The following is a 24,656-nucleotide window of genomic DNA, read 5'->3' as shown; positions in this document are numbered from 1 at the left end:
TGATTACAACTATAATTTGATGATGAATTTACATTCTACTCTTGTTATAATTTAAAACTTTCTCCAGTACCGAAGAAATTATTCAAAAATGAAATACTTCTTTTAATACACAAATCAGGTCTTGAGATATAGATCTGTGGCACAGTGCCTGCCTGGCAAGCACAAGGTCCTGAATTTTATTCCCTGTACCCCTGCCCCAATACACAAATAATTAAGCTATACATTTTTCTTAATTTGGAGGAACAACATATGTATCGTATGATGTTCTAGTATCTCTTCTTCATTGTTCTCATGGACTAGTACTAAAATCACTATCTCTAAATAAGCAATTACACATTTTTTTAAGTGTGTTAAGTAAGTTACATTTAACCTAGAAACAATGACCTGGGGAACTTACATCAAAAAAACTATAGCAAATTAAACTGACCTTTGAAAACATACTGCAATTTCTAATATACTGTAATCTACTGAATTTTGATAAGGAAAACCTACAGAATTCAGTACCAAGTTTCTGACAGAAGGGTCATAATTATAGAGATTTTTCATATTAACTTTATGATAGCCAGGGAGCTCAGTGGCATAAGCACCTGCCTGGCAAGTGCAAGGTCCTTAGATCTCCTACACAAAAAACATTCAACATAAATTTCATAGTAATGATTTTTTTGAGAACAGGTCTTGCTGTGCAGTTCAGGCTGGCCTGAAACTCACAGTCATCCTCCCTGCCTCAGCTTCCCTAACGCTGACATCACAGCCATTTCCAAACAAGCCTGACAGTAAAAATCATTAAAAGTCCACTTCTCCAGTCAGTGTTTGCATTCAGAGGAGAAATTAAAAACGAAATCTCCTGACCCCAATACAGACCTAAAGGGACAAAACACTGGAGGCTACATCCATCAATCAGTGTTTTAACAAGCTTTTTCAGTAGCTCTGATGTATGCTAAGGTCTACAACCATTGCTCTATTGCCTTTAAATCAGGAAAAAGAACTTTAATGACATTCTACATATGGTTCAAATAATAAAACAAAATTCCTTACCAGGTGGTGGTTGTGAAGGGTTAAAACTTGCTCGCAGAAAAGGAGGTGGAGGGATTGGACTGAAGCCAGGAGGAGGAACTGGCATTGACACGGGAAAGGCTGGTGGAACTAAACTAACCGTAGGCACCGCTGGAGCTACTGGAATCTTTTGTGGATACAAAGAAAGTTCACTAATCAGTTTATTCACCTGTAACAATTATATCTTGGGGCAACTAAAGGTAAATTATATTGAATTAGTATGTATCATCAAGTCCTCTCCCACTTTGTGAGTAAAGCTATATATGGTAAAAGCAAGACAACAGTATTTAACAGGCAGTATACCTGCAGATTTTAAGATCTTTTGTATCAGACTCAATTTTCAACTGCAATCTGCCCTAAATTTAGTACTTAGATTAACTTGTCATTACATATGTCAATAATACGTTTCAAACATTTTGAATTCTCACAACCCTATTTTCTAATCCTAACATACTTTACTCATTCTAAGTATAAGAGGTCCCAAACACGTACCTGCTATATACCTTTACCTCCGTCCTGACTGAAATTCCTATTATGATCAGCTGTCTCTATTCAACATCTAACTTTATTACCTAAGAGATATTTCACATTTTGACATGAACACCATCATTCCAATTCCTAAGACCCTAAGCAGACCCTCTGCTTTTTCTCACAACTCCAAATTCAATACTTCTAATAAGTTCCACTGGTCACACCATCAAAATTTATCCAGTATCTGAGCAAGTTTCCTTGCTTCCACCACTGGTAGTCTATTATAAGTCACTATTATCCTTCAACTGTATCACAATTATCCTTTAACTGGTCTCCCAGCTTTTAGCGATATTTGCAGCCTATTTTCAAAATAGCCAGTGTAATCCTTAAAAACTTAATTCAGATCTAGTAGTTTCTGTTTGAAATACTCCAATAGCTCATCTCATTCAGAATGAAAATCTAAGTCGTCAAAAAGGTTTACCTCCAACTTACCTGCCCCTACCATTTACAGCCACTTAAGAATTCCACATTCTTGAGACCAAGCAAACCTGGTTCCTGGCACAGGGACTCTACATTAGTTGTTCCTTCTCTCCCTGAATTGCTCTTCCTCAGATATCTATCTACATAGGTAATTACCCCACCATCTCTAAGCTGTCGCTCAAATGTCACAATCTCAATTATATCCACCCTAACCATGTAAGCATCTAACCACAAAACTGTTCATAATACTTCCAAAGGATCTTACTCTTATTTTTAAATTTTCTGTCTCCCAAATTGAAAATGAGGACTCCAAAAGAACATGTTTTTTTTTTTTCCTCACTGACATGACCCTCATTCAAGGTAACAAGAACAGCGAATGTTTCACAACCAGCACACAATAAAATATATATTAAGTTAATATAAACATAGGTGATACCATTTCTAAAATAATTTTCCAAAAATGCTTGACCAAATTCATCAACACATTTATTGGCTGTCTACAGACCTGACTTCATAGGAAAACATGAATATAAAGAGAACAATCATGCAAGTTAAAGGAAATAATTTCACATTTACTTTTAAGTTTTGTGTTTAGCAAAATGACTTCATAGTACTAGCAAAGTTTTTCCTAAAAAATATATTTAAACAAAAAGTTATTTGTCTAACACAATGACAAGTATTTTAAATCAGACAATTTCATTCAAGTTTTTATGAAGTAAATACATGAATCAACACAAACATAAAATTATACCTTAATAAAAAGCACTAACCTGCAACATGGCAACAGGTGGAGGGAAAACCTCTGTCTGGGTTGTGACCACTGTTTCCTTTTCAACTGGAGTTGGACTCTGAGTAGTCTGGACTGTCTCTTTAATGGGTTCTGAGCTTTTCACAGTTTCCCATTCTAAACAAAATATTTGAAATTGATTTCCTTTGGATAGGTGCAACTTTTTGGTTTTTCCTGTGTATACATTTGTATCACATCTAACTCTTACATCTACCTTAGCAAGTCTCTGATATATCCACAACTTTGGTCTTACCCTAAATTTCTGCCCAGATAAATCAATTAGGATACTAACAAATAGCACAATACATGAGACAGAGGAAAGACACTAAAACTTTTAGTCTAGAGAAAACAGAAGACAGACAATGGAAATATATCTCAAAGACTGTTGGATATAAGAGGAACCAACCTTTCTCTATATTTTATCACAAGGCAATAAGTAAAGACCAACAAAGACCATACCATTCCAACAAAGAAAAACCCTCCTGACAATACAGTTAAATAAAAATAGAACAAAGAGGCTCTAAATGGTCCTCTCAAAATTTTCCATCTCAAAGTAAAGATCAAGACTTTCCTCCTCTGTATGTTCTTGCTTTTGTCTACTATTCACTTCTTGCATTACTCAAGTTATATAAGTCTATTTTTTATTAGAGTAGGCCCTTCTGATTTTCTCCGAATCAACTGTTCTTTCCCTAAATGGCTGCATGTCTTACTCCTTCAAATGTCTCTGTAACAAACCTACAACCACATAAGAAACCTAACATCTCTACACCCACTCCATTCATCTCTCTTCCTTGCTTTTTCTTCATATAACTTATCAAAACAGTTACACATTTTATGTTTTTTATTATTTATAACTTTAACAGTGATGGCAAAACTTTCAGAGATGTGTGCCCAAACAGCAACCCAAAACCCACTTACTTATTGCAAAGTGCCAAAGTACAACCAAGCCTGGCCTTTGGTTTAGAAAAAACAACTCATACATAAACATTTTTGGTCTTAAAAACAACATGTGTTCACCATGACTGCACATATATTGTGGGCCATATGCTGTTACAACAGTGCAACAGAACATAAAGGTCACATAAAACAGAGAACCACATGGCTGTATTTCAGTGTAACTTTTTTTTGGAGAACAGAATACTGATAAGCTTTGGCCCATTGACTCATGGGAGGAGTAATTTTTCCACTGTCATTTCACAATTCCAGCTCATAAAATCACGTCTGATACACAGCAGAAACTGAAATACTGAAAGAATTAATTTCCTGAAGAAAAAGAAAATACCATTGGAGAAGAAGGGCACAGCACTGACACGCAGAAAAGAAATTTTTAAAGACTTGTGCATGCTAAGCACACATTCTGTGACTGAGTGTCATACTCAGCCAGATAAAATAATCAAAAAGAAAATGAAAATATTTCTCTGGTCTAAATACTATAGTACGTCAAAAATTGGATAATTTGTTAAAAGAACTAAGATTTGAAGAAATATAATATAAATATTTTAATTTTCTTCTAAATAGCAATTTTAATTTCTGCAAGGTTATACCCATTAAAAAAAACTCACAAATTTGTAAGTGGAATCTTTTAAAATTATTTAGTATGGGGAAATTCTTCAGAATACAAGGCCATTCTATAAAGATGTATCTTTAAAAAGAACAGATAAAATTATTTTAAGCATTCCAAAATGCACTCTAGCAAATATTATCAGATTGTATGAAATTATACTAGACGCTCCTACATTAAAATTCTATAGGGCCCACTGAACAGAGTAGTACTTTACTCTCGTTTGGGGGAATATGTAAAATAAAGAGAGTTGACTATTACCCGAACTCACTTCAATTATAAAACTGTGAGCAGTTTCTAAATAATACAATGACTATAGGGTTCTTACCAGTATTTACAGTTTCCTGATCAATCATGCCTCCTTCTGCAAAACCATCCAAGTCATCCACTTTAACTTTTTCCCATGGTATATAAGTTACTCCCAGATCCACATCCCAGAATTGTTTGTATTCTGTTTTTACACCTTTGTTTAAAGCCCAAGCAATCTATTGGGAACAAAGGGACAAAATAAAAGGAAAGTCTAATGTATACTTTAACAGTATAAAAAATTCAAAATTAAATTTTAATAATAGAAATAGAAATAGTTTGGACTCTGTATTAAATCTTCATCAGAGACACTATTTACAATATTTCCACTTTTTACTGTAAGTCTAAAATTATCCATTTCCAGAAACTACAACTCTAGCTTCACCATAGAAATGTTAATTTCTATTAGTAATAATTAGGATACTTAGTACAACTTAAACTAAATCTTGTATACCAAGAAAGAAGCAATCAGCAGTATTTCACAAAGAGAAACTTGATCATGAAACAACAAAAGTTTGCATGTAAGAACATATTCTAACCAGGATGAACCACTGGTGGTACATTCCCAACTCTCCTCTGGGCAGACTGTCCCAAACGGCTTGACAGGACAGTAATGCATATACCACCAGTGGTTCACCCAGCAGTGACATATATGAATTAACACCTTGTCATGAATGTGTTAATTCTCTGAAAGGTCATTTTAACACTTAAGTTACAGAAACTGATGAAATAAATTCTCTATAAATAACAAATGAATTGCAGGAAGTAATAGAAAAGCGTATTTTTTGAATTCTCAATTTAAAGATTAGAAAAAATACACTTGCAGATAATCACAGGAATATGATTTATACAAGATATAAGAGAAATTAATATTAACTAGGAAATTAGGAGATATTGGGAAGGAAGAGGAAACAAAAGACAAACTTGTAAACATCAAAGTGTTTTTTTCATAAAATTGCATCTTTCTTGACTTATAGAACTGTACAAATGTGACTCAGAACAATTGAACTGAAGTTTTGGTTATTGGACTTTATTTACCTCTATCTGATTTTGTAAATGAACAATACTAATCTAAGTTTTTAGGGTGCCTATGATAGTAAAAGAATACAAGGTTGTGGGTACAGCACAGTAGCCGTTCAAACTCAGCAAGCTGGAGGCCACAGACTCAAATCTCAGCACAAGAGAAATAGAGAAACAGAGACAGACAAAGAGAAAGAATACCTGTGATTCTTATAATAAACTTGGGCTTTAACATAATTAAGTTAAATATTGGCTGCCAATATTACAATTTTCCCTCCACATAATCTCACCTTAATGACTTTGGAACCAATTTTATATGATCCAGAACTGAGTTTCTGAAGAGCCCGAAATGCATCTTGTCGATGAACCATACACACATAAGCACAGCCCCTGGGAGGAATCATCTATTAAAAGAAAAAAGTTGGATTTTAAAAATAAAGAGTATAAGGACAGAAAATTATTATGCATCTTTACAGTTTTAGCAAAACAGAACATGTAATAATACATCAGTTCTATCTTGATAGATTATTGAATTGATATCCCCTTTATTCCTCCAGCTGTTCACTGGCACAATTCATGTACAATTAATTAATTACTCCATATAAAAAACAAACTCAAAATTCAAAACCTTTTCGTTCTCATTCCAAGCCATGATACATGCAAAATCTTCAATATTACAGGAGTTTCCTAAATACAGAACACCAACAGAAGCATCTGAGTTCATATATAAAATACCACCAGATGAAAGGGAAATATTGCATGGCCAAAGTATTCGATGGCAAATTATTTATTCCTGGCAGTATTTATGTTTTTCCAAATAATATAAAGTGTATGTGCAGAATTTGTTTTGGAGAAGTATTACATCCTTCATGTAAAATTTGTAGTCTAAAAGTGAGACTCAGTTCAAAAGAAAAACTGTCAATCTATAATTAATGATAAAACTACAATATTTCAGTTTTATTGAACTGTATTTTAGGGCCAGGGAGATGGCTCAGTGGAATAAGTACTTCCCTGGCAAGTGCAAGGGCCTGAGTTCAATCCCCAGTTCTGCACCAAAAAAAACCTCTGTATTTTATCCAACCACTTTGGGACAATTTAACATGAATACAAAAACAGCCTCAAAATAAAATTCTGAAGACTGATATATGAAGCATTTAACTATTTAGTAAACCACCAGGTCCTAAAACTATTCTCAATGTATTAATTCAGAATACTACACACATTTTAGTGTTTGAGAAACTCAGAAAGTATTCTAACCACTTATTACTCTATGTAGAATGTTTATTAATCAAAATAACCTGTCTTCAGCCTTGCTAACAGTTCAAGCTACTGTCTTTTTAGTATCAAACTTCTTAAAAGAGAACTCTTCAATCCATGGCATTCTTCTTTAACCCTTGCAATATAGCTCCAATGCATCACCAACTCAAAAATACTTTCCTGAAGCTCATCAAAGACTGGTATCATGGCCCCCCCAAAAGATTTTCTCAGTCTTCAAATTCTCTAAAACTAAGTGAATAAGTGAATAGGTTATAAATCTTTCAACTTTTCACATGCTAGACTTTACCACCACCCCTTCAGTTTACATAGCAACTTAGTGCCTCAAATGTAACAAAGGAAGACTTTAACAGCAAAGACGTGCTCAGTGGAACAAGAAAATCCAAATTTCTATTTGGATAGTAAAATGATACAAAGTCTGTTCTGTTCAAAGCAATACTTGCTGGCCGTAAATTAGAATTAGCATACCATGGCCCACTGATAAAAATTTAAAGGTATTCATCATGCACATCCCTATTTTTCAAATGAAAAAAACATATTTCTGATATGCAGAGCAAGGACTAATAGCCACTAGTTTAAAGTTACAAGAAAAAAAAAATTTCAGAGATTGTATCATGATGGACTTCGAAAGACAGCTATTTGACCCTTGACATTTAAAAAGACAAAAGCCTAGGAGAAGCCACACTCTTGGGGTAAGAGACATCTGAAATACCTAAAATCAAATAACCACCTATTATCTGGATAACTCAAAAAACCATTTAGTCTCCTCAGAGGAAAATAACAATATTTGAATTATTTAATAAGTTTTTTGTTAGGTCCGATGAAATCACATGCACTAGAAAGCTAAACAGAAAAAGTTCAGACTCAATTCAAATAAAGAGTGCTATTATTAATAAAAAGATGTTAGCCACATAAGTAATATTGAGAATTAAGATCAAATAAAAACTGGATAATTATCTGGTAAACAATAAGTAGTACAACAGACCAAAAAAAGCACAACAGCAACTAATGAAATTAGAAGACTGATAAACTAAGTCTCTTCAAACAAACATAAAACATTTCACTGTTTAGTTTTATTTTAGTATCTGCAACGTACACAATATGGGAAAGACAAGAAAGCAAACAGTATGTAAGGATAAAAACAATTTAAATGGTTAAAGCAAATTCTCAGAAAACAAAATACTCAAAGCAGTCTAAGAGCAAAATTAATGAAAGAATGAAGTTGAAGAGCAAAAGAATCATGTTAAGCTACAAACAATTCCCTGACCACAGTATTTTTGCTTTTGCCTAGCATGTACTCTGAATAAAAGGAGGGAGACTGAAAGAAAGAACAAAAACAATATTGCTTAAGAGACTAGTATCCCAAGGCCAGTTGCACATAATTCTTGGGACAGTTTCCTTACATACATTTCAAAAAGGGAGGGCCAGGAAGATAGCTCAGTAGAGTAAGTGCCTGCCTAGCAAGTATAAGGTCCTGAGTTCAATCTTCAGTACCACCACAAAAAGCAAAGCAAAACAAAACAAAACAAAACAAAACAAAAAAAGGGGAACTGAGAAGGCAGGAGAGTCAGGAAAAAAGAATCAGGATATAATATACAGGTACAAACACTCTATAATTTTTATATCAAAACTAAACCAATAAATTAATTTTCAAAAAAGTATAATTGAATTATCACACAGTCCCTACTAACTCAAACATCTGCTATTATTCAAAAATAAGGGCTACACTGCCATAAAACCTTTAAATATTTTATTAGAATTCAATTAAAAAATAAACATAAAACAATTCTTGTAAAGATGTGCGTGATGTATGATTAAAGCTTAATAATACTGAGCTTAACTACAAAGTTAATTACAGTGACTATGAGTGAAATTTTGTCGCCTTAAATAACTGTTTTAACACTTATACTTACATTAATAGATTCAATCTGTCCAAATTCTTCAAAAAGGTTAGTTAAATCTTGTTGTGTTGCCTTCTTGTCCACCTGACCAACCCAGAGGGTAGTACTACACACTAAAAAAATATGAGACAAATAATTTAAAGTTAACTGCTTCCAAGAAGCCAAGGGGAAAGAACCACTAGTAACAATAGATTAAACTTATAATATATTTAAAATATTTGTTAATATTTATTGTGTTTAAAATCCACTGAAATCCCAGGTATTCATTCACATTTCCACTCAGGGAACCCACTAGCATGTCTCCTGTTCTCAAGCTGGCTGCATACACTGAACCACCTATAGATGATGAGAGGTAGGAGGTACAGCAAACTGAGAAATGGGAGTTTTAAATTTCCTAGGTGATTACAATATGAACAAAGTTTCAAAATCATTTCCCAATGCAATCCTATCTGTGACATTTTTAAGCGTCTTTAGTTTTAAGAATAAGCGCATGTTTCTTCCTAATCAGTTAAGTCTGAAAACTGTTCTATGTTATCCTTAGGGAAATCACTAATTGACAAAGACAAAAACTGGCAAAAATCTGAATTAAAGCACTTTTAACTTAGTATCATGAAAGCCTTAAAGATACTTAACTCTCAGGATAAATCCTGAGGGGATTTCACTGACCTTATCAGACCCAAAAGCTACAACTCTTGTTGCACAGGTTCTGCTTTACCTTGGTCTTAACCATCCAGCAGAAAGTATAAAAACGAAATATAAGAAGTAAGGCCATGCTGTTATGTTTAGCTGTAGGGGACTCAGGTCAACAATTTCTGACATTGCCAGGCAAGCAGAAGACCCAATACTGTTATGGGCTACTGGACTCTTTTAGAATATTTTGCTGAATTTACACACCTATAATATTCAAATAATGGAACTTAACAAAAAAGGGGATACAGATGAATGTCCATTTTGTATCTGTGTATTCAAAGTGGCTAGGATAGAATAGTTACGTTCTCTTAATGAATAGAGGGATTTGTTCTAATGGTGTTTGTAAACAGGATATCATGTCCCCATCTTGTATAGCAATTAACCACTAGGAAGAATGTATGCAATGTGTTAATTATTGAATCTGTCCTACCAATTTGATTTGAAACTGTCTCATTGCTATTTGTTTCTCAATAAAATTAGGAAAAAAAATAAAAAAAATTTTAAAAAAGATACTTAACTATTGAAGAGCAACTTTTAATAAACACATATTAAACATAAGACACTGCCTACTTTTAGCTGTACTGTGCATACATCCATGAATACTACCTTTTTCTGAAGACATCTACTTTAAAATATACCTGACACATTTAGAGTTTTAATATACTGTATTTGAAATTACATCAATGCCTTTCTCAAAAACAAGTTTGTAACATTTTGATTATCCTAACAGGGCAGTAATTTAACCTAAACTAAAGCATGACTCCATGAAAATTACTAACAGGTCTTTCCACTCTGGCTGACAGAACTCAAGAATCTTCAAGATGTTAGATTAAGTACTTCAAAATGTTTGATAAGCACACACAGACCTCTGGTAACTGCTTTTCTCTCCTTGTCATTTGTTTGTCTCATGTGGTTTCAACCCTATTCATATATAATTAATATTCAACCAAATTTTGTCTCTCCATCTCAAGATCCTCATTTTTTAAAAATTTAAAGTAGATCCATAAAATGGGTATAGAGGCATTCACCTGTAATCCCAGTACATTAAAGACTAAGATAAGAGGATGACCTCAAATTCAAGGATAACCTGAACTAAATTGTAAGAGTTTGACTTTCTCCCCTGTTGGTGGAAGAGTACACTGGTGGTAACTACTGTGGAAAGTGGTGTAGAGATTCCTCAAAAACCTTAGAGGATCCATTTCAGCCAGCTTTTCCCCTTTTTGATATCTTCCCAGAACAATTAAAAGCATCATTCCACAAGAGACATATGCACAGCCATGTTTATAGTGGTAGAGTTTATAATAGCTAAATATTAGGAACAGCCCAAGGTTGCCCAATAACCAATGAATGGACAAAGATGTGGGTTTTTTTAAATTCTACAATAGAGTGCCACTCAGCCATAAAGAAGGATAAACTTGAGACATTTCTAGGTAAGTGCATATATCTTAGACCATACTCTAAGTAAAATATATCAGACACATGAATAAATATCACAATTATTTCTGATGTGAGAAACTAAAAGTGTAAATAAAGGAAAAGTATGTAACAGATACTGTGAAATAGGAAGAAAATGTTCAAACAAAAAAAGACACTACGGAGCAGGGAGGAAGAAAGGAAGGGAAAAGAAAACATGAAGAAAAAAAGAAAGCTTTTGTAAATACGGGGGGTAGGAGTTGAAAAAGAAGAGAATGGGGGAAAAATCAAGATATATCACATACAGGGACAAATTCTCTATGGTGAATATGATCATAATGCATACTGAAAATGTACCAATAAACTTAATTAGAACAATACAAAAAACCTTCCTTATCCCAAGTGCTGTAATAGTTCGGCTACAAAATGTCTCGCCAAACTCATGTTAAAAGGTTTGGCCCCAGCTCATAACACCCCAAGAGGTGGTGAAACCTCAGGGAAGTGGACCCTAGTGGAAGAAAGGACACAGGGCAATGTCCTTGAAATGGATACTGGCACTGCAGTTTCTTTTCTCTTTGCTTACCTGCCACCATTAGGTGAACAGGTTCCCTCCACAGCTCCTTGCTGCCATATGCCAAAAGCCACAGGGCCAAACAACATGGACCAAAACTTCTGAAACTATAACCAAAACTCTTTTTCCTCATTGAGTTGATTATCAAACATTTTGTCACACAGAAAAATGAACGGCACTCATCTATATAATGTTAATAGATGCATCTCATTTCAAATTATTGTTTATTTTTGAGGTAGGCCTTGCTGTGTAGTCCAGGGTAGCCTTGAACTATGTAGCCCAGGCTGGCCTAGAACTCAAAGCAATCCTACTGCCTCACCCTCCTAAGTGTAAAGATTACAGGTATGCACCAACATGCCCAGCTGTTCCAGTGATCTGGATGTAAATACTTTTGTTTGGCGGGAAGAGGTAATCCAACCTACCATAAACCCTACACAGATTTCTCTAGCTCTTTCAACCGTTTCTTTGTTACCCTATTCCACATATTCCAGCTGCCTTAATCTCCCCAAACATTGTTTCATGTTCTTACCTCTTTTATTTGTCAGCTGTCAATGATTATTCCCTATTGAACAATAATAATTGTACCTTATCATATGGGGAAGGTACACTTCAGTTCCTAGAGTGTCATTACTGAAGACTCACATCTCTTATGAATACACATGGAAATCCTAAATTCTAAAATCCACTAAACCCAGCAAAGTGGTGCATGTTTAATCCATAATCCCAGTACTTGGAAGGCTAAAGCAGGTGGGTCATCCTGACAGTACGAGTTATATACATAGTTCAAAGCCAGCCTGAAATAACACAGTGAGACTCTGTCTCAAAAACAAAAACAAGAAAAAACAAATTTACACTAAGGGCCCATGGTAGAGAAACACTATGACATGTGTTTCAGAGTAAGGAAGAACTGTGAGGTAAATGATGGAAGACATACTTTCACTATATTCCCTTACATGCTTTGTGAATTTTCTTTTTACCATGTTTTACTCATGAAAATAAAACAGTAACAGGAAATGAACTTCACAATATTATGTCACTAAAAAAAAATGTAATCCTGCAATTTGAAGGAATATGGATAAAACAAGGCAGACCCAAAAACGTACATTATATACTGTATATGTGCTCAGAAAATTATATAGCATCCCATAAAAATATACAACTGTTAGGGGTCAATTAAAAAAACAATAAATTTTAAAGAAAATAGGGGGGCCTGCTTCAGCTCAGTTGTTTAAGCACCTGCTTATGCAGTCAGGTGCAGGATACCGTGGTTCAATCCCCAGCTCCACATGCCTTACCAGACCCACCCTTAAGGCAGCCTGAGCCAGTCAAAAAAAAAAAATTCTTCTCAAACTCTTTCAAGTCCTCCTTTCCAAGACGACGAAAAAAAGAAGGAACGGTCGTGCCAAAAAGCACCGTCATGGGCAGCCTATTCATCAGCATCAGGGACACTTCTGAAGTGTTTTCGATGGTTATGTGCTTCCCAAGCTGTATGTGAAGCGGCATTACTGTGTGAGTTGTGCCATTCAGAGCAAAGTGGTAGAAATCGATCTCATGAAGCCCTCAAGGACTGAACTCCTCCACCCAGATTTTGACCTGCTGGTGCTGCCCCATGACCACCACCAAAGCCCATGTAAGGGGAGCTCGGTCTTAATAGACTGAAGAAAACTCTCTTGAGAAATAAATAATACACTGAATGTTATACTTTAAAATAAAAAAAAAGAGAATAGATACCATAGTCAGTATGTAGGTAATGGTAACAATTTACCCAGTTAGGTAAAGAACTACATCAAAGCAATTACATGTAAAAGCCCTATCATAACACTAGTTAATAAATTCATCATCTGAATATTCTAATGGTCATTACATAAGGAGGCACAGGATTGTGACATCATTTATCAGCCACCACTAAAAATGCTTAAATTTCCTCACCATAAGAGACAAAAAGAAATTTCCAATTTCCAAAGCAACAAATATTAATAGCAAATTAACAATAGCTCTTAGGACCTGATTAAGATCCCAGTACTTGGGAGGCTGAAGCAGGTGGGCTGTTCTAAGCTCTAAGCAAGACAGTCAATGCCCATTCAAACTGTTAAAACTCAGTAAAATGGGAGCTGCCTTTGATTTTAGCCTTGGCTTTCCAACATGCTCTTACAAGTAGAAATTAAACCATTTATCCATCTCCTAGTAGAAGGAATCTAGAGGTTCAGAACCTAGATAATATGATCAAGGTTTAGTTCTTGGCAAAGTGACAATTTATTAATCTTTGGTTTGTTAGTTTATCTTAGAAGCCATAATCTACTAAGAATATTTTGTGCAGAACTTGGCGAATTATTTTGTTATATTTAACACTGCTATCACATGAACTTGTATGTTCCTACAACAAACTCTACCATTACCAATTCTATTCTAATTACATGTAATAGATCAACATATAACAATGGAAAGTTTCTACAATAGGAATTTCTCCACTAGTACTAACACTGACGTTTACAAATTGCTTTAAATACTGTGGCAAAATATACAGGTTACATAACAACTCATGGACTTGATATTTACAAAATGTTAGGATACTATGGAATAGAAGTCACTGGTTCATAATAGTATTTATTTTTTATGAAGTCATTACTTTCAACTTGCATCACTTTTTTGTTTTTTGGTTTTTGGAGGTATTGGGATTGGACTCGGGACCTTGTGCTTGCATGCCAGGCAGGTGCTCATGCCACTGAGCCATCTCTTGGGCCCTTGCATTGTATTTTAAAAACAACTCTTGTGACCTTGCTACCTGAGCAGCTCCTTTTTTTCTCCATCATACTTAAAAAACCTCAACTAAATTACTAACTAGCTAAACAGAGGCAACTATACCCCTTTCAACTTATGTGTCAAAATAAAATTTAGATGAGAAATTTTTGTACCAGGTAGGATAGTTTTTAAATGTTTATTGAAATTAGCATTTAAATACACTACTTACCACTTAATGTTTTAGACCGAATTGGAGGTAATCCCTTTTTCTGTCGTTCTTTCTCCCTTTCTCTGGCTCTCCTTTCACTTGAGTATGAACGCGATGATTTTCTCTTTCTTTCTCTTGAGCGAGAGCGCGATCGCTTTCTGTGCTTACGCTTTCTCGAACCAGATCGTGACCTGGATCTTCGTTTTCTTGGTGATCTATAAACGAATTTTTAGTTTACTTCTAACAACAATGTTATCCTTTTACCAAATTTACGAATAGCAAGCAATGGAAAAAAATGTTTGGCTACTTATTGAAATACTTTATAGTATAATGAAGTATCAAACACGTATTTTGCTTGTATGTTGTGCTATGTACATCTACACTGCTGAGAAATGTTTAATTATTCTGAGCCTAGGTGAATTTTCAGAGAAAAAGGGACACTAAGATTTAAGAAAGGGCCTCATAGTGTCTTCCAGCAAATTTTCAAACAGAAGTCAATATGACAGAAGAAGACTGAAGAAAATAAAATGAACACTTAAGTGATAAAATGTTAAGCTCTTATCAATAGAAAGTAGAGAATGTTTCCAATAAAACATTACTATATAATTTTGCACAGAAGTTTTGTACTTCTAAATTTTTAGGGTGTTAGACTTTATGATAGCAGATGATACTGAAATAATTGCAACCCCAAAAAGAATGGCAATCATTGAAAAATCAACCAATCCCAAATGCTGGCAGGGTTGTGGGGAAAAAGGGACCCTTCACTGTTGGTGGGAGTGTACACTGGTATATGAACTGTGGAAATCAGTGTGGAGATTCCTGAAAAAACTAGAATTAGAGGTCTCATTTGACTCAGCTATTCCCCTTTTGGAAATTTTCCGAGAATTAAAAATATAAAATACAGCAATATATGTGCACTCATGTTTATTAACCGAGGAATGGATAAAAAAGAGGTACTTTTATACAATGGAGTATTACTCAGTTATAAAGAAAGACAAAAAAACTTGTGGCTTTTACAGCTAAGTAAATGCAACTAGAGGTCATACTCATGAATGAAATTAATCAGATTCACATGTGTAAACATCTTATTGTCTCCCTAGCATAAGAAATGGCAAGAATAAATAAGATCCAAAAGGCAGAATAGACATTGTGAAAGAGAAATAAACTGCTAAAAAGGATAACTGGAATGTGGGGAAGCAGAAAAGGATATACACACACACACACACACACACACACACACACAAATAGCTAAGATAATTCTACTATCTAGTAGTTCATTAAAAAGAACTATTTATGCTTTTTGACGAATCTCACATGCCTATATCTAGTAATCTGAGTAAGTACTTTAAAGATAACAATATGCAATATTAAAAACCATTGTTAATTTCCGATCATCCTGTGAAATTGTTTTATTATTCTCTTTAAAATTAAAGTTACACATAAAATAAATTCATGAGTATTATCTAAATAAAACAGTAATAATTGGCACCAACGTTAACTCTGCAGATTTTCAAGAGGGTTAATACATATTAAGAATAAATAAATAAATAAATAAATAAGGCAAATTGGACATGGAGGACAAACTCTTATAATCCCAGCACTCTTGAGAAGCTGAAGCAAGAGGATCGTAAGTTCAGACCTAGCCTGGGCAACTTAGTAAGACCATCCAACAAAATAGGTAGACAAACAGATGGACAGGCAGGACACATGGGAAGGAACAGGGAAGGAAGAACAGATGGATTCGCCACAGGCAGATGTAGCTCAATATGAAGCCCTGGATTTAATCTCTAATACCACAAGGCCGGGGTGGCGGATGAGGGTGTTAAAGACCAATGACTTTAGGTAAAACCTAAAAATGAATCATTTATAGTAAATGTTCCATAATGTGCTATTATACTTAATATCTGTATAAATTATTTTGTAATTTAATTTTTCAGGCAATTTTAATATTACTATGATATTAACTAGAATGAAAGATAATTTAACAGTTGTTCAGAAGTAATAACATCTTAATACTAAAATCAATTATCAAAAATGCCAGTTTTATGATACACCTGCCACTGTTACTCAAATGGCACAGACATATCTGATAAACATTAACCTTCAAATGTTAAGTTATTCAAATGGCAGAGACATACTGATTTTTAAAAAAGATTCCCTTGTTTTAGCTTTCAAATTACAGTCTAAAAATATTAAGTTTCAAGAAAATATTTCTTTAAATCTTGATGCAAAGAAAGCAAGCCAACATTTTTAAGTTCACACACAGGTACTGTTAAATATTACTGTACAACCTTGAACGAGATCGTGAATGAGTCCTTGATCTCGAACGAACAGCCACTTTCTTAGCTTCCTGTTCAAAGACTTCCTCTTGCACACCATCTTGTCCTTCATCTATATCCATATCCTTGAAAGTCAAAAAGGCAAGCAAAAGTATTAATAATTCTTCCTTTAAACAAGGAATGAGTGAAAACAGATTCAAAAGCTAGCATACGGAGCTTGTATAGAAAAGGAGAGAGAACGAATGAACATTTAGAACATGATCACTATTCATTATTTTACATGATTTCTTAAAATAATTTTAGAAATTTATGACTCAAAACAGTACTTACCTGTTGTTGAATATCTATGGAATCATCCAAAGTTGCCTCAGGTTCCAGAAAATGTTGCTGGCTGCTACCTTGTGAAGGTGACACAGAATGCTCTGACCCAAATGTTCCCTCTTGACTATCCTGAGGTGTTGCCTATTAGAAAAAATGCCAATATTGGGATACACTTTTATTACAAACAGAAATTTAAATACAATAAATACAATAATTAAATGTTTATAAGACACATTATAGAAATTTCATGTTAAGGGCCATAGAGATAGCTCAGTGGTCTAAGCACACGTCTGACAAGCATAAGGATCCAGGTTCAATCCCTGGCACTACCTGCTGTGCCAGCCTGGTGCCAAGACAGTCACCAAGTCTGGGCATGATTGCTCATGCCTGTAATTTCAGCACTGGGGAGGCTGAGACAGAAGATGAGTACAAGTCCAAGCTGTGTAGTGAGACCCTGTACCAAACACATTAATATGTGTATATATAAGTGTGTATGTGTGTAAATGCTAAATCATTCATAAAGTAATAAAATCTAAAATTACAATTTTATATAAACCCAAGTTTACCTAAAAGCAAGAAACATTTTTCTATTATTTGCATCAATATTCAAAGTACAGAAACAGCTGTGTCTGAAGTTTGCTATACTTTCCAGCTATAGCACCTATCCCCTCTCAAATACACCCTAAATCCTTCACCTTCATTATAGAAACTACAATTTTGCTCATGTTTATAAACTTATGTGGCTCCAGCAGGGAAAAGTATACTTGAGGCCAGAACCTCATGTAATCACTTTTCTGTTCACTTCTGTACATATTACTTGCCTATGACTGATTTGTCTGTACTTTAAAAATGTTTGTGGAATGGTCTTAAGTTTCCTCATTTCTCCAAATTTTTATTAGCAAGTTTACTGCAGGAATTTTCTAAAAACAGTTTACACTTAAAAGTATTTCTCATACAAAACAGAACTAAACTTTGTAGTAGATTGAATCTTGGCTCTACAACTGGACACACTAGTCAATTCTAGGGTATAATCTCTTTTCTTATTTCATTATCTGTGAAATTTAAAAGATCTTCACCAGAAAAAAAAAGAATGTAACAAGTTAGCTGAAGTATGTTCAAATTCTCAGCTACGTACAAAAGCTATATACTTTTGCTCACACCTGTAATCCCAGCACTTGGGAGACTGAGGCAGTAGGAGCGCCACAAGTTTGAGCCCAGCCTGGACTAAACAGAGAACTCAAGGCCAGACTGAAATACAGACACTCCATATCCAAAAATAAATAAGATAGAATAAAACAAAATAAAAGGCCACCTCAGCCTTCTGATTTCTACTTCCAGAATAATGAAATTTAAGTGTATGTATCCATAAAATTGCCAGAACACAATCTGATTATAGAAAAACTATAAAGAAACTGAGAAGATTAATTCTCAGCAATAAAAACAAAGAAATAGCATCATACTTCAGAAAGAAAATAAAGTGCCTGGTGAAAGCTGAAACAGATGAGAAAATAGTCTATTAAGTTAAAAAGCAAACACCAACCAGCTACCCCAGGAAAATCCAATTCACAGAGTAAAACAACAATAACTCCAAAGACCACCAGATGGGGTTACAAACCTTCTGTGGTTGTTGCTGTTCCAGAAGCTGCTGTCTGAGATGTTCAAGGTTTTGCTGTTGTAGTTGCTCTGCTATCTGATGAAAAATGGAATTGTTCACTGATTCTGAAACATGAGAACTAAAAAGAAAATAGGAAGAAATATATTTTTAACACTGCTTAATGATAATATAAATCAAGTGCTCAAAGACAAACAAATCTGCCAATATGATAAAATACAATGTCTGCTTTTCAAATATTAATGCCCAAATGGAGTTGCTTAGAAATACTAAAAGAAATGTGTTCACTAGTGTTTCAACACATAGACACCATATCATGTTAGATACTATTAAAGATCTCATATTACTATCTCATACTATTAAGTGTTAAGAAGTTAGTAAATTTTATTAGAGCTAAGAAAAACTCGAAACAGTTAAAGTATTTAAATATTGTAGTTTTAATTCCTTCTATAAATATGAAAGTGGTAAAAATGCTCTATCAACCATTATGAGTAAGATCCACAAGTGATCATAAACCTCATAAAATATGCTTGTTTTAGAAAAATCACACATGTTACTCAGTATATTACCAGAAACAGCTAACTATATTTGAGTACACGGACACCTGCAATTCTGGGTGCCAAAAGGTAAGACATGAACCAAAAAGAGGACATCCGTAAAGGGGTAGTCTGTGTAGTGAGAAGCCCTCAAACAGTTGTGGAAACATGTACCTCACCTGAACACATAAACCTAAGGGGAAGAATGACACCTATCTTCAAATATTCAAATGCTGTCAAAAGGTAACAGAGTAAATTTGTTTCCTTGCTTCAAAAGCAAAGCTTGAATCAATGTGTAGAAAATAAAGGAAACAGGATTCAGTTCCACAAAAGAATATACAACAATAATAATTGAAATTCATGTCTCAGAAGACCATTAAGATATTGGGTACTGGATACATAATGACAAGTGGTTACAGTCACACATTTAGGATACTGATCTGTATGATCTCAAATGTGCCTTCCAAGTTCATAATCTAAAATACTAGTTTTTAATTTTAAATGAAAATTTCCTTTAATAAGAGGATGTATTTGTAATTAATCTATTCTATGATTGTGTATATTTTACACATTAACCTAATACATAAAACTAATAATCTGTTGAAATAAGAGTAAAGGCTTTTATTGTTTATATTCTCTCTTGACAAATTCTACCTCCCAATCTCAACATCCTCCTTGCACTGTTTTTTCATATACAATACCTTCTTAAAACCTACAACTGTACAGAACTGTTGGAGGGGATCACTGATTTAAGTAACACAGAATCCATCTCTTCACATCCCTGTAACTCCAACCTTTACTTCTGATTAGTTTATGTACTTCATATAATTTGATATGCTTCCTAACATTTGACCCTGGAACTAGGCCCAAAACTTTCTTTAAAGGGTTAAATAAGGAAACAGAAATACTGAAAATACCACAACTAGATTTTTTAATATTCTTGTAAGAAATTTTCATGTATTCTACTTGCAAAGATGTGAAAAAAGAATCCTAGAGACAACAAGAAAACAATTCTTTTTGTAATGTACAGTTCAACGACCTCTAATAACCTCAACTTATTCAGAATATACTCAATAGGGCAGGGATATAGCTTAGTGGCATAGCATGTGCCTGACAAGTGTAAGGTCCTCAGTTTGAGTCCCAGTGCCCTCCCCCACCAAATAAAACAAAGTAGACTTAATAGATCAGATAGCAATATTCCACCCAATTATGTATAAAATACAAAGAAACTATGGTTATAAAGAAAAACATAATTCTTACAGTTGAGGAGTTGGAATTTCCTTTTTGGGTTCTTCATTATGCTCAGAATCTTCACCAAAATCAAATCTATCCATCAACTTCTAAGAGCAGAAGAAAGGGAGAAATTAGTAAGTGCTTCATACATAATATAAATTACAAATGCTATTTTATTTATTTATTTTTGTACTTTAGGGAAGGGTCTACAGGGTGTTCAGCATCTCACTACTAGATTGTACTTGTAGTGATCTGCCTGTTTACAGCCTCCCAAGAGTTGGGATTACAGCCACACACCACCACAGCATGCCTGCGGATTGAACCCCTGGTCCCTGCGCCTGCTTGCAGGCGCTTTAATCTGCTGAGCTATTTGGCTGGCCCTGCAAATGCTATTTTAAATGTCTCATTAGTTTATCTCTATCATTTAATATAAGTGTTATCAATCATTTTATACAATAAAGTATGGTGAGTGGATCTTTTTCTTTAAAGCACTTTGGTATGTACCTTATCCCCTATTATGCACTGTTTCCATTTCTGCAGTTTCCAATCAACTGTACCTGAAAATAGTTTGTCTGACTTGAGAGACTGTATTTATGTAATCTTTATTACAGTGTACTGTTGTATTTTTAAAAATTGTTAATTTCTTACTGTGCCTTATTTTGTAAATTAAACTTCATATTAAGTATGAAAAATCTGATAAATTTCTGCTTTCACAGGAAAGTTAAAAAAATACATACAGGAAAAAAACATTACATGTATACGATTTCGTACTATCTGCTGTTTCTGGTATCCACTGGGGTCCTACAATGTCTATTCTGAGAATGACATGGTATTAGTATCATATGACAGTAGGCAATGTACACACTAATGTGACACATGCAACATAAACACTAATGTTCTAATTTTACAGAAGAAAATACAAAGGATTAAAGTAATTAGGTAGCTTTCCCATAGTAATACAGCTTGATAAAACACCTAGGACCATAATCACTGGATCGATTCCTAGTATAATTCTCATCGTAAAATGTTGCTTCACTATCTTTAGAATGCTCAATTTAAAGGCTTTTTTTTTTTTTTTTTTTTTTTTTTTTTGTAGTTTAGCAATTTTAAAGGCAGACAAAATTAGACTTAGAAGCCACAGGCCAAAAAAGTCCAGGTAACAATCCAACAACTCAAATTTTTCTACTTTCCTATGAAAGCCAAAATTAAAAACATAAACACTACTTCTAAGGTAAAATAGTCATAATTAATAAGCATACTTAGAATATCACATAACACATTATAATTGAAGATTTTCAATAGTAAACCAAGAAACGGAGGAAAAAAGGGTAGGAGATAAGTAAAAACATTCAAATATACTATACATAGGTATCAAAGGCCCATGATTAATGTACCCATTACATACTGCAAATCTATAATAAAAATGAAAACTTAAAAAAAAGATAAAAACACTGTCTTTATACTTCAACTTATAATAGTACAGCAACTTGCTAACTTGTTGAAGTTTCACATATTGAAAAACTGAACTTTCACATATTGAACAATTTTAACTTCAGATTAAAATTAATTTGAACACCACAATTAATTGTAATTATAGCATCCACACCATGAATTTAAAAAACAATAACTTGTTTCAAGAGAAATACACTACCCATTTATCTTTAATCAAAAGTACGTTTTAAATATTCCAAGAATTTAAAACTTACTTTCATAAGTTTGAACCATTTATAAAATGTAGTTTTATACAGTAGTGATATTAAGTATGTGATAAAATGTAACTATAAAATTAGAACCCACAAATTTACCAAGATTTAACATTTCATACAGAACAGAAATGATATTTTAATCAATACCTTGTTAAAAGAGACTCCCTGTTCTAAGGGAGTAAGTGTGTTCGCTGCTGCAGCTGCAGCTGTAAGCTGTGCAGTAAGCGCCTGCAACTGAACCACAAGTCCAGCATCCAGGGCCTGCAGGATGGAAGGTTGGGGCTTCTGCTGTTGTATCTGTAAAGTCTGTATTAACTGCTGAAGCTGGAGTGGAAAAATTATTACAAAACAGGTGTTAAATTTTATTCATAAAGATGCCATTTACAACTTTTAGTCAATAAAGTCATTCTACACAAACTTTAACAATCAAGATTTATATGCATATTTAACAATACTTTACAGTGCTACTGTAAAGTGAGAGATTTTAAACAAGCAGTCATACCATAAAAACAAAAAAATCCTTCACAAATTGACTGGCATTTTCCATTATTCTTTGCATTCCTTTTTCAATCAACTCTATAAAGGGATGTGTACTGACAAATAGCACCATTCAGATTTACCATCTGAAAACATACTTTCTGAAAGAGACCAATTAAGAAATCTGTTCCTTGGAATAGAGTCTGAGACTAAGGAAATGAGTTATTAATGATGAATACTGTTAACCATACTTGAAGACAACTCATTTCCACTATTTACTCACACTTCTTAAAAAAATACACAACAGTAAGATCTTTAGAAATCCATAAAGAAGAAATCCTTACATATATCACAGAATTAATAACAGTTTGAAAATAAAACGTAACAGGTACATTAAGTTTGGTTTGGTAGGAAGAATAAACTAATGTTCCATAGTAGCACAAGACAACTATGACTGTATATATTAAAATGTTACACTTAGTGTTCCACATACGAATGATGTAATATTAATTAAAAATATATTTCAAAATAATTTCAAATAATTCTTAAAAGTTCCAAATAAAATAGCAAAGCTACTGATAGTCACAAAATCTGATCATATAAAATAAAATCTGTATTTAAATTCAACTTACAGGATGAATGACAAGGCATAAATATCATACATGATGAAAGTAAATAAAATGTCATGCCCACTGTAATTAATTTAGCATTAGGAAAGAAAAAGTTGTGTATCAAACATTAGAAAGAACAAAAACACTAAATTTTTTTTTTTTTTTTTTTGGGCAGAACCGTAAGTCAGACCCTTGTGCTTGCCAGGAAAGCGTTTATTCTATTGAGCCATCTCCCCGGCCCCATAAAAACACTATTAATGTGGTAATAAAATACAAAACTACATAAAGCTCCAGAACAACTATAACCAAAAAATACAGAAGACACAACAAACTCTAAATCCTTATGAGGAAGGAAGAACAGGAGAAAGTAAGAGGGAAGGGAAGAAAAATGCTATCTTTCTTCTTAAATATTTTCACTATTCCTCTTGACAATTTCATTTGTATAGCTGTTGCTTCAATAGCCCAAGTCCCAGATCACCACAGTACTTATCCCTCTACAAGGACTTCATGTTTTACTGATTACTGCTGTATTGACCTTCTGTACTATTTCTTTGGGAAAAAACAGAAATTGCTGTCTTAATAGCTTTCTTTGTGTGATTTCCTCTGGAAAATTCTGTCAAGTTATTAACAGATTGTTAAAATGAAAACATCTGCTTTATGATTTTAAATATCATGCATGAAATAATGTTACCTACAGAAGACCCAATGCTATTATGGGCTTCTGTACTCTTTTAGAATATTTTGCTGAGTTTACACACCCATAATATTCAACAACGGAACTTAAAAAAAAATTGGGGTATAACTATGAATGTCCATTTTGTATCTGTGTATTCAAAGTGGTTGGGATAGATATATAGTTGTATTCTCTTAATGAATAGAATGATTTTTTCTAATGGTGTTTGTAAGTAGGATCACAAGTCTGCATCTTGTACAGCAATTAACCACTAAGAAGAATATATGCAGTGTATTATTTGTTGAAACTGTACTTTTGATTTGAAACTGTCTCATTGCTATATGTTTATCAATAAAACTTTGAAAAGAAAAAAAAATAAAGTTTCTAATACTAGAAAAAAAAAATGAAATAATGTTACCTAATATCCAGATCATGTTTGTTCTCTTAAAAATAGAGAAACCAGGTTCAATATAACTTTACACTGAATTGATTTTATATTTGTAAACATCTAAAAGGTCTCCATGTTCTTAAGGTGTCTTTTCATACAATATCCAACCTTACTATTCTTTAAAGTTGTCACATTTCTTTCAGTATCACTGCTGCAAAAAAGGAAGACTTTATTTGTAGACCTTTATACTCTCCAACTCATATACTGTTTCAGATCATGTGACTTCAACATAAAAATCCCTGTCAACTGACCATGAATCCCATGTTTCTCAGCCTACCTTTTATT

General features: G+C 33.7%; 1 protein-coding gene across 7 annotated transcripts in view; it reads right to left on the bottom strand.

The window, feature by feature from the left end:
- Scaf8 (SR-related CTD associated factor 8) overlaps positions 1–24,656 on the bottom strand; it is a 199,977-nt gene that overhangs the window by 120,085 nt on the left and 55,236 nt on the right. For 6 of the 7 annotated variants that reach the window (XR_002820545.1, XM_012514093.2, XM_023712212.1 and 3 more), the window contains 11 exons: positions 22,310–22,486; positions 20,484–20,563; positions 18,691–18,808; positions 17,085–17,216; positions 16,767–16,879; positions 14,497–14,690; positions 8,867–8,967; positions 5,969–6,082; positions 4,681–4,837; positions 2,775–2,908; positions 1,036–1,180 (listed from right to left, as the gene is read on the bottom strand). Coding sequence is in view for 6 of the 7 variants with exons in the window: in XM_012514093.2 (XP_012369547.1) it covers positions 1,036–1,180; positions 2,775–2,908; positions 4,681–4,837; positions 5,969–6,082; positions 8,867–8,967; positions 14,497–14,690; positions 16,767–16,879; positions 17,085–17,216; positions 18,691–18,808; positions 20,484–20,563; positions 22,310–22,486 (1,465 nt within the window). In the remaining variant the exon portion in view is untranslated. The remainder of the gene's footprint in view (positions 1–1,035; positions 1,181–2,774; positions 2,909–4,680; positions 4,838–5,968; positions 6,083–8,866; positions 8,968–14,496; positions 14,691–16,766; positions 16,880–17,084; positions 17,217–18,690; positions 18,809–20,483; positions 20,564–22,309; positions 22,487–24,656) is intronic. The other variant, XM_023712214.1, reaches the window with a different exon arrangement.

This window comes from Octodon degus, unplaced genomic scaffold (assembly GCF_000260255.1).
Source record: "Octodon degus isolate 3935 unplaced genomic scaffold, OctDeg1.0 scaffold00024, whole genome shotgun sequence".
In the NCBI taxonomy this organism is placed as follows: Eukaryota; Metazoa; Chordata; class Mammalia; order Rodentia; family Octodontidae; genus Octodon; species Octodon degus.
The sequence above is the reverse complement of the archived record's forward strand: the minus strand, read 5'-3'. Positions and strand labels throughout refer to the sequence as shown.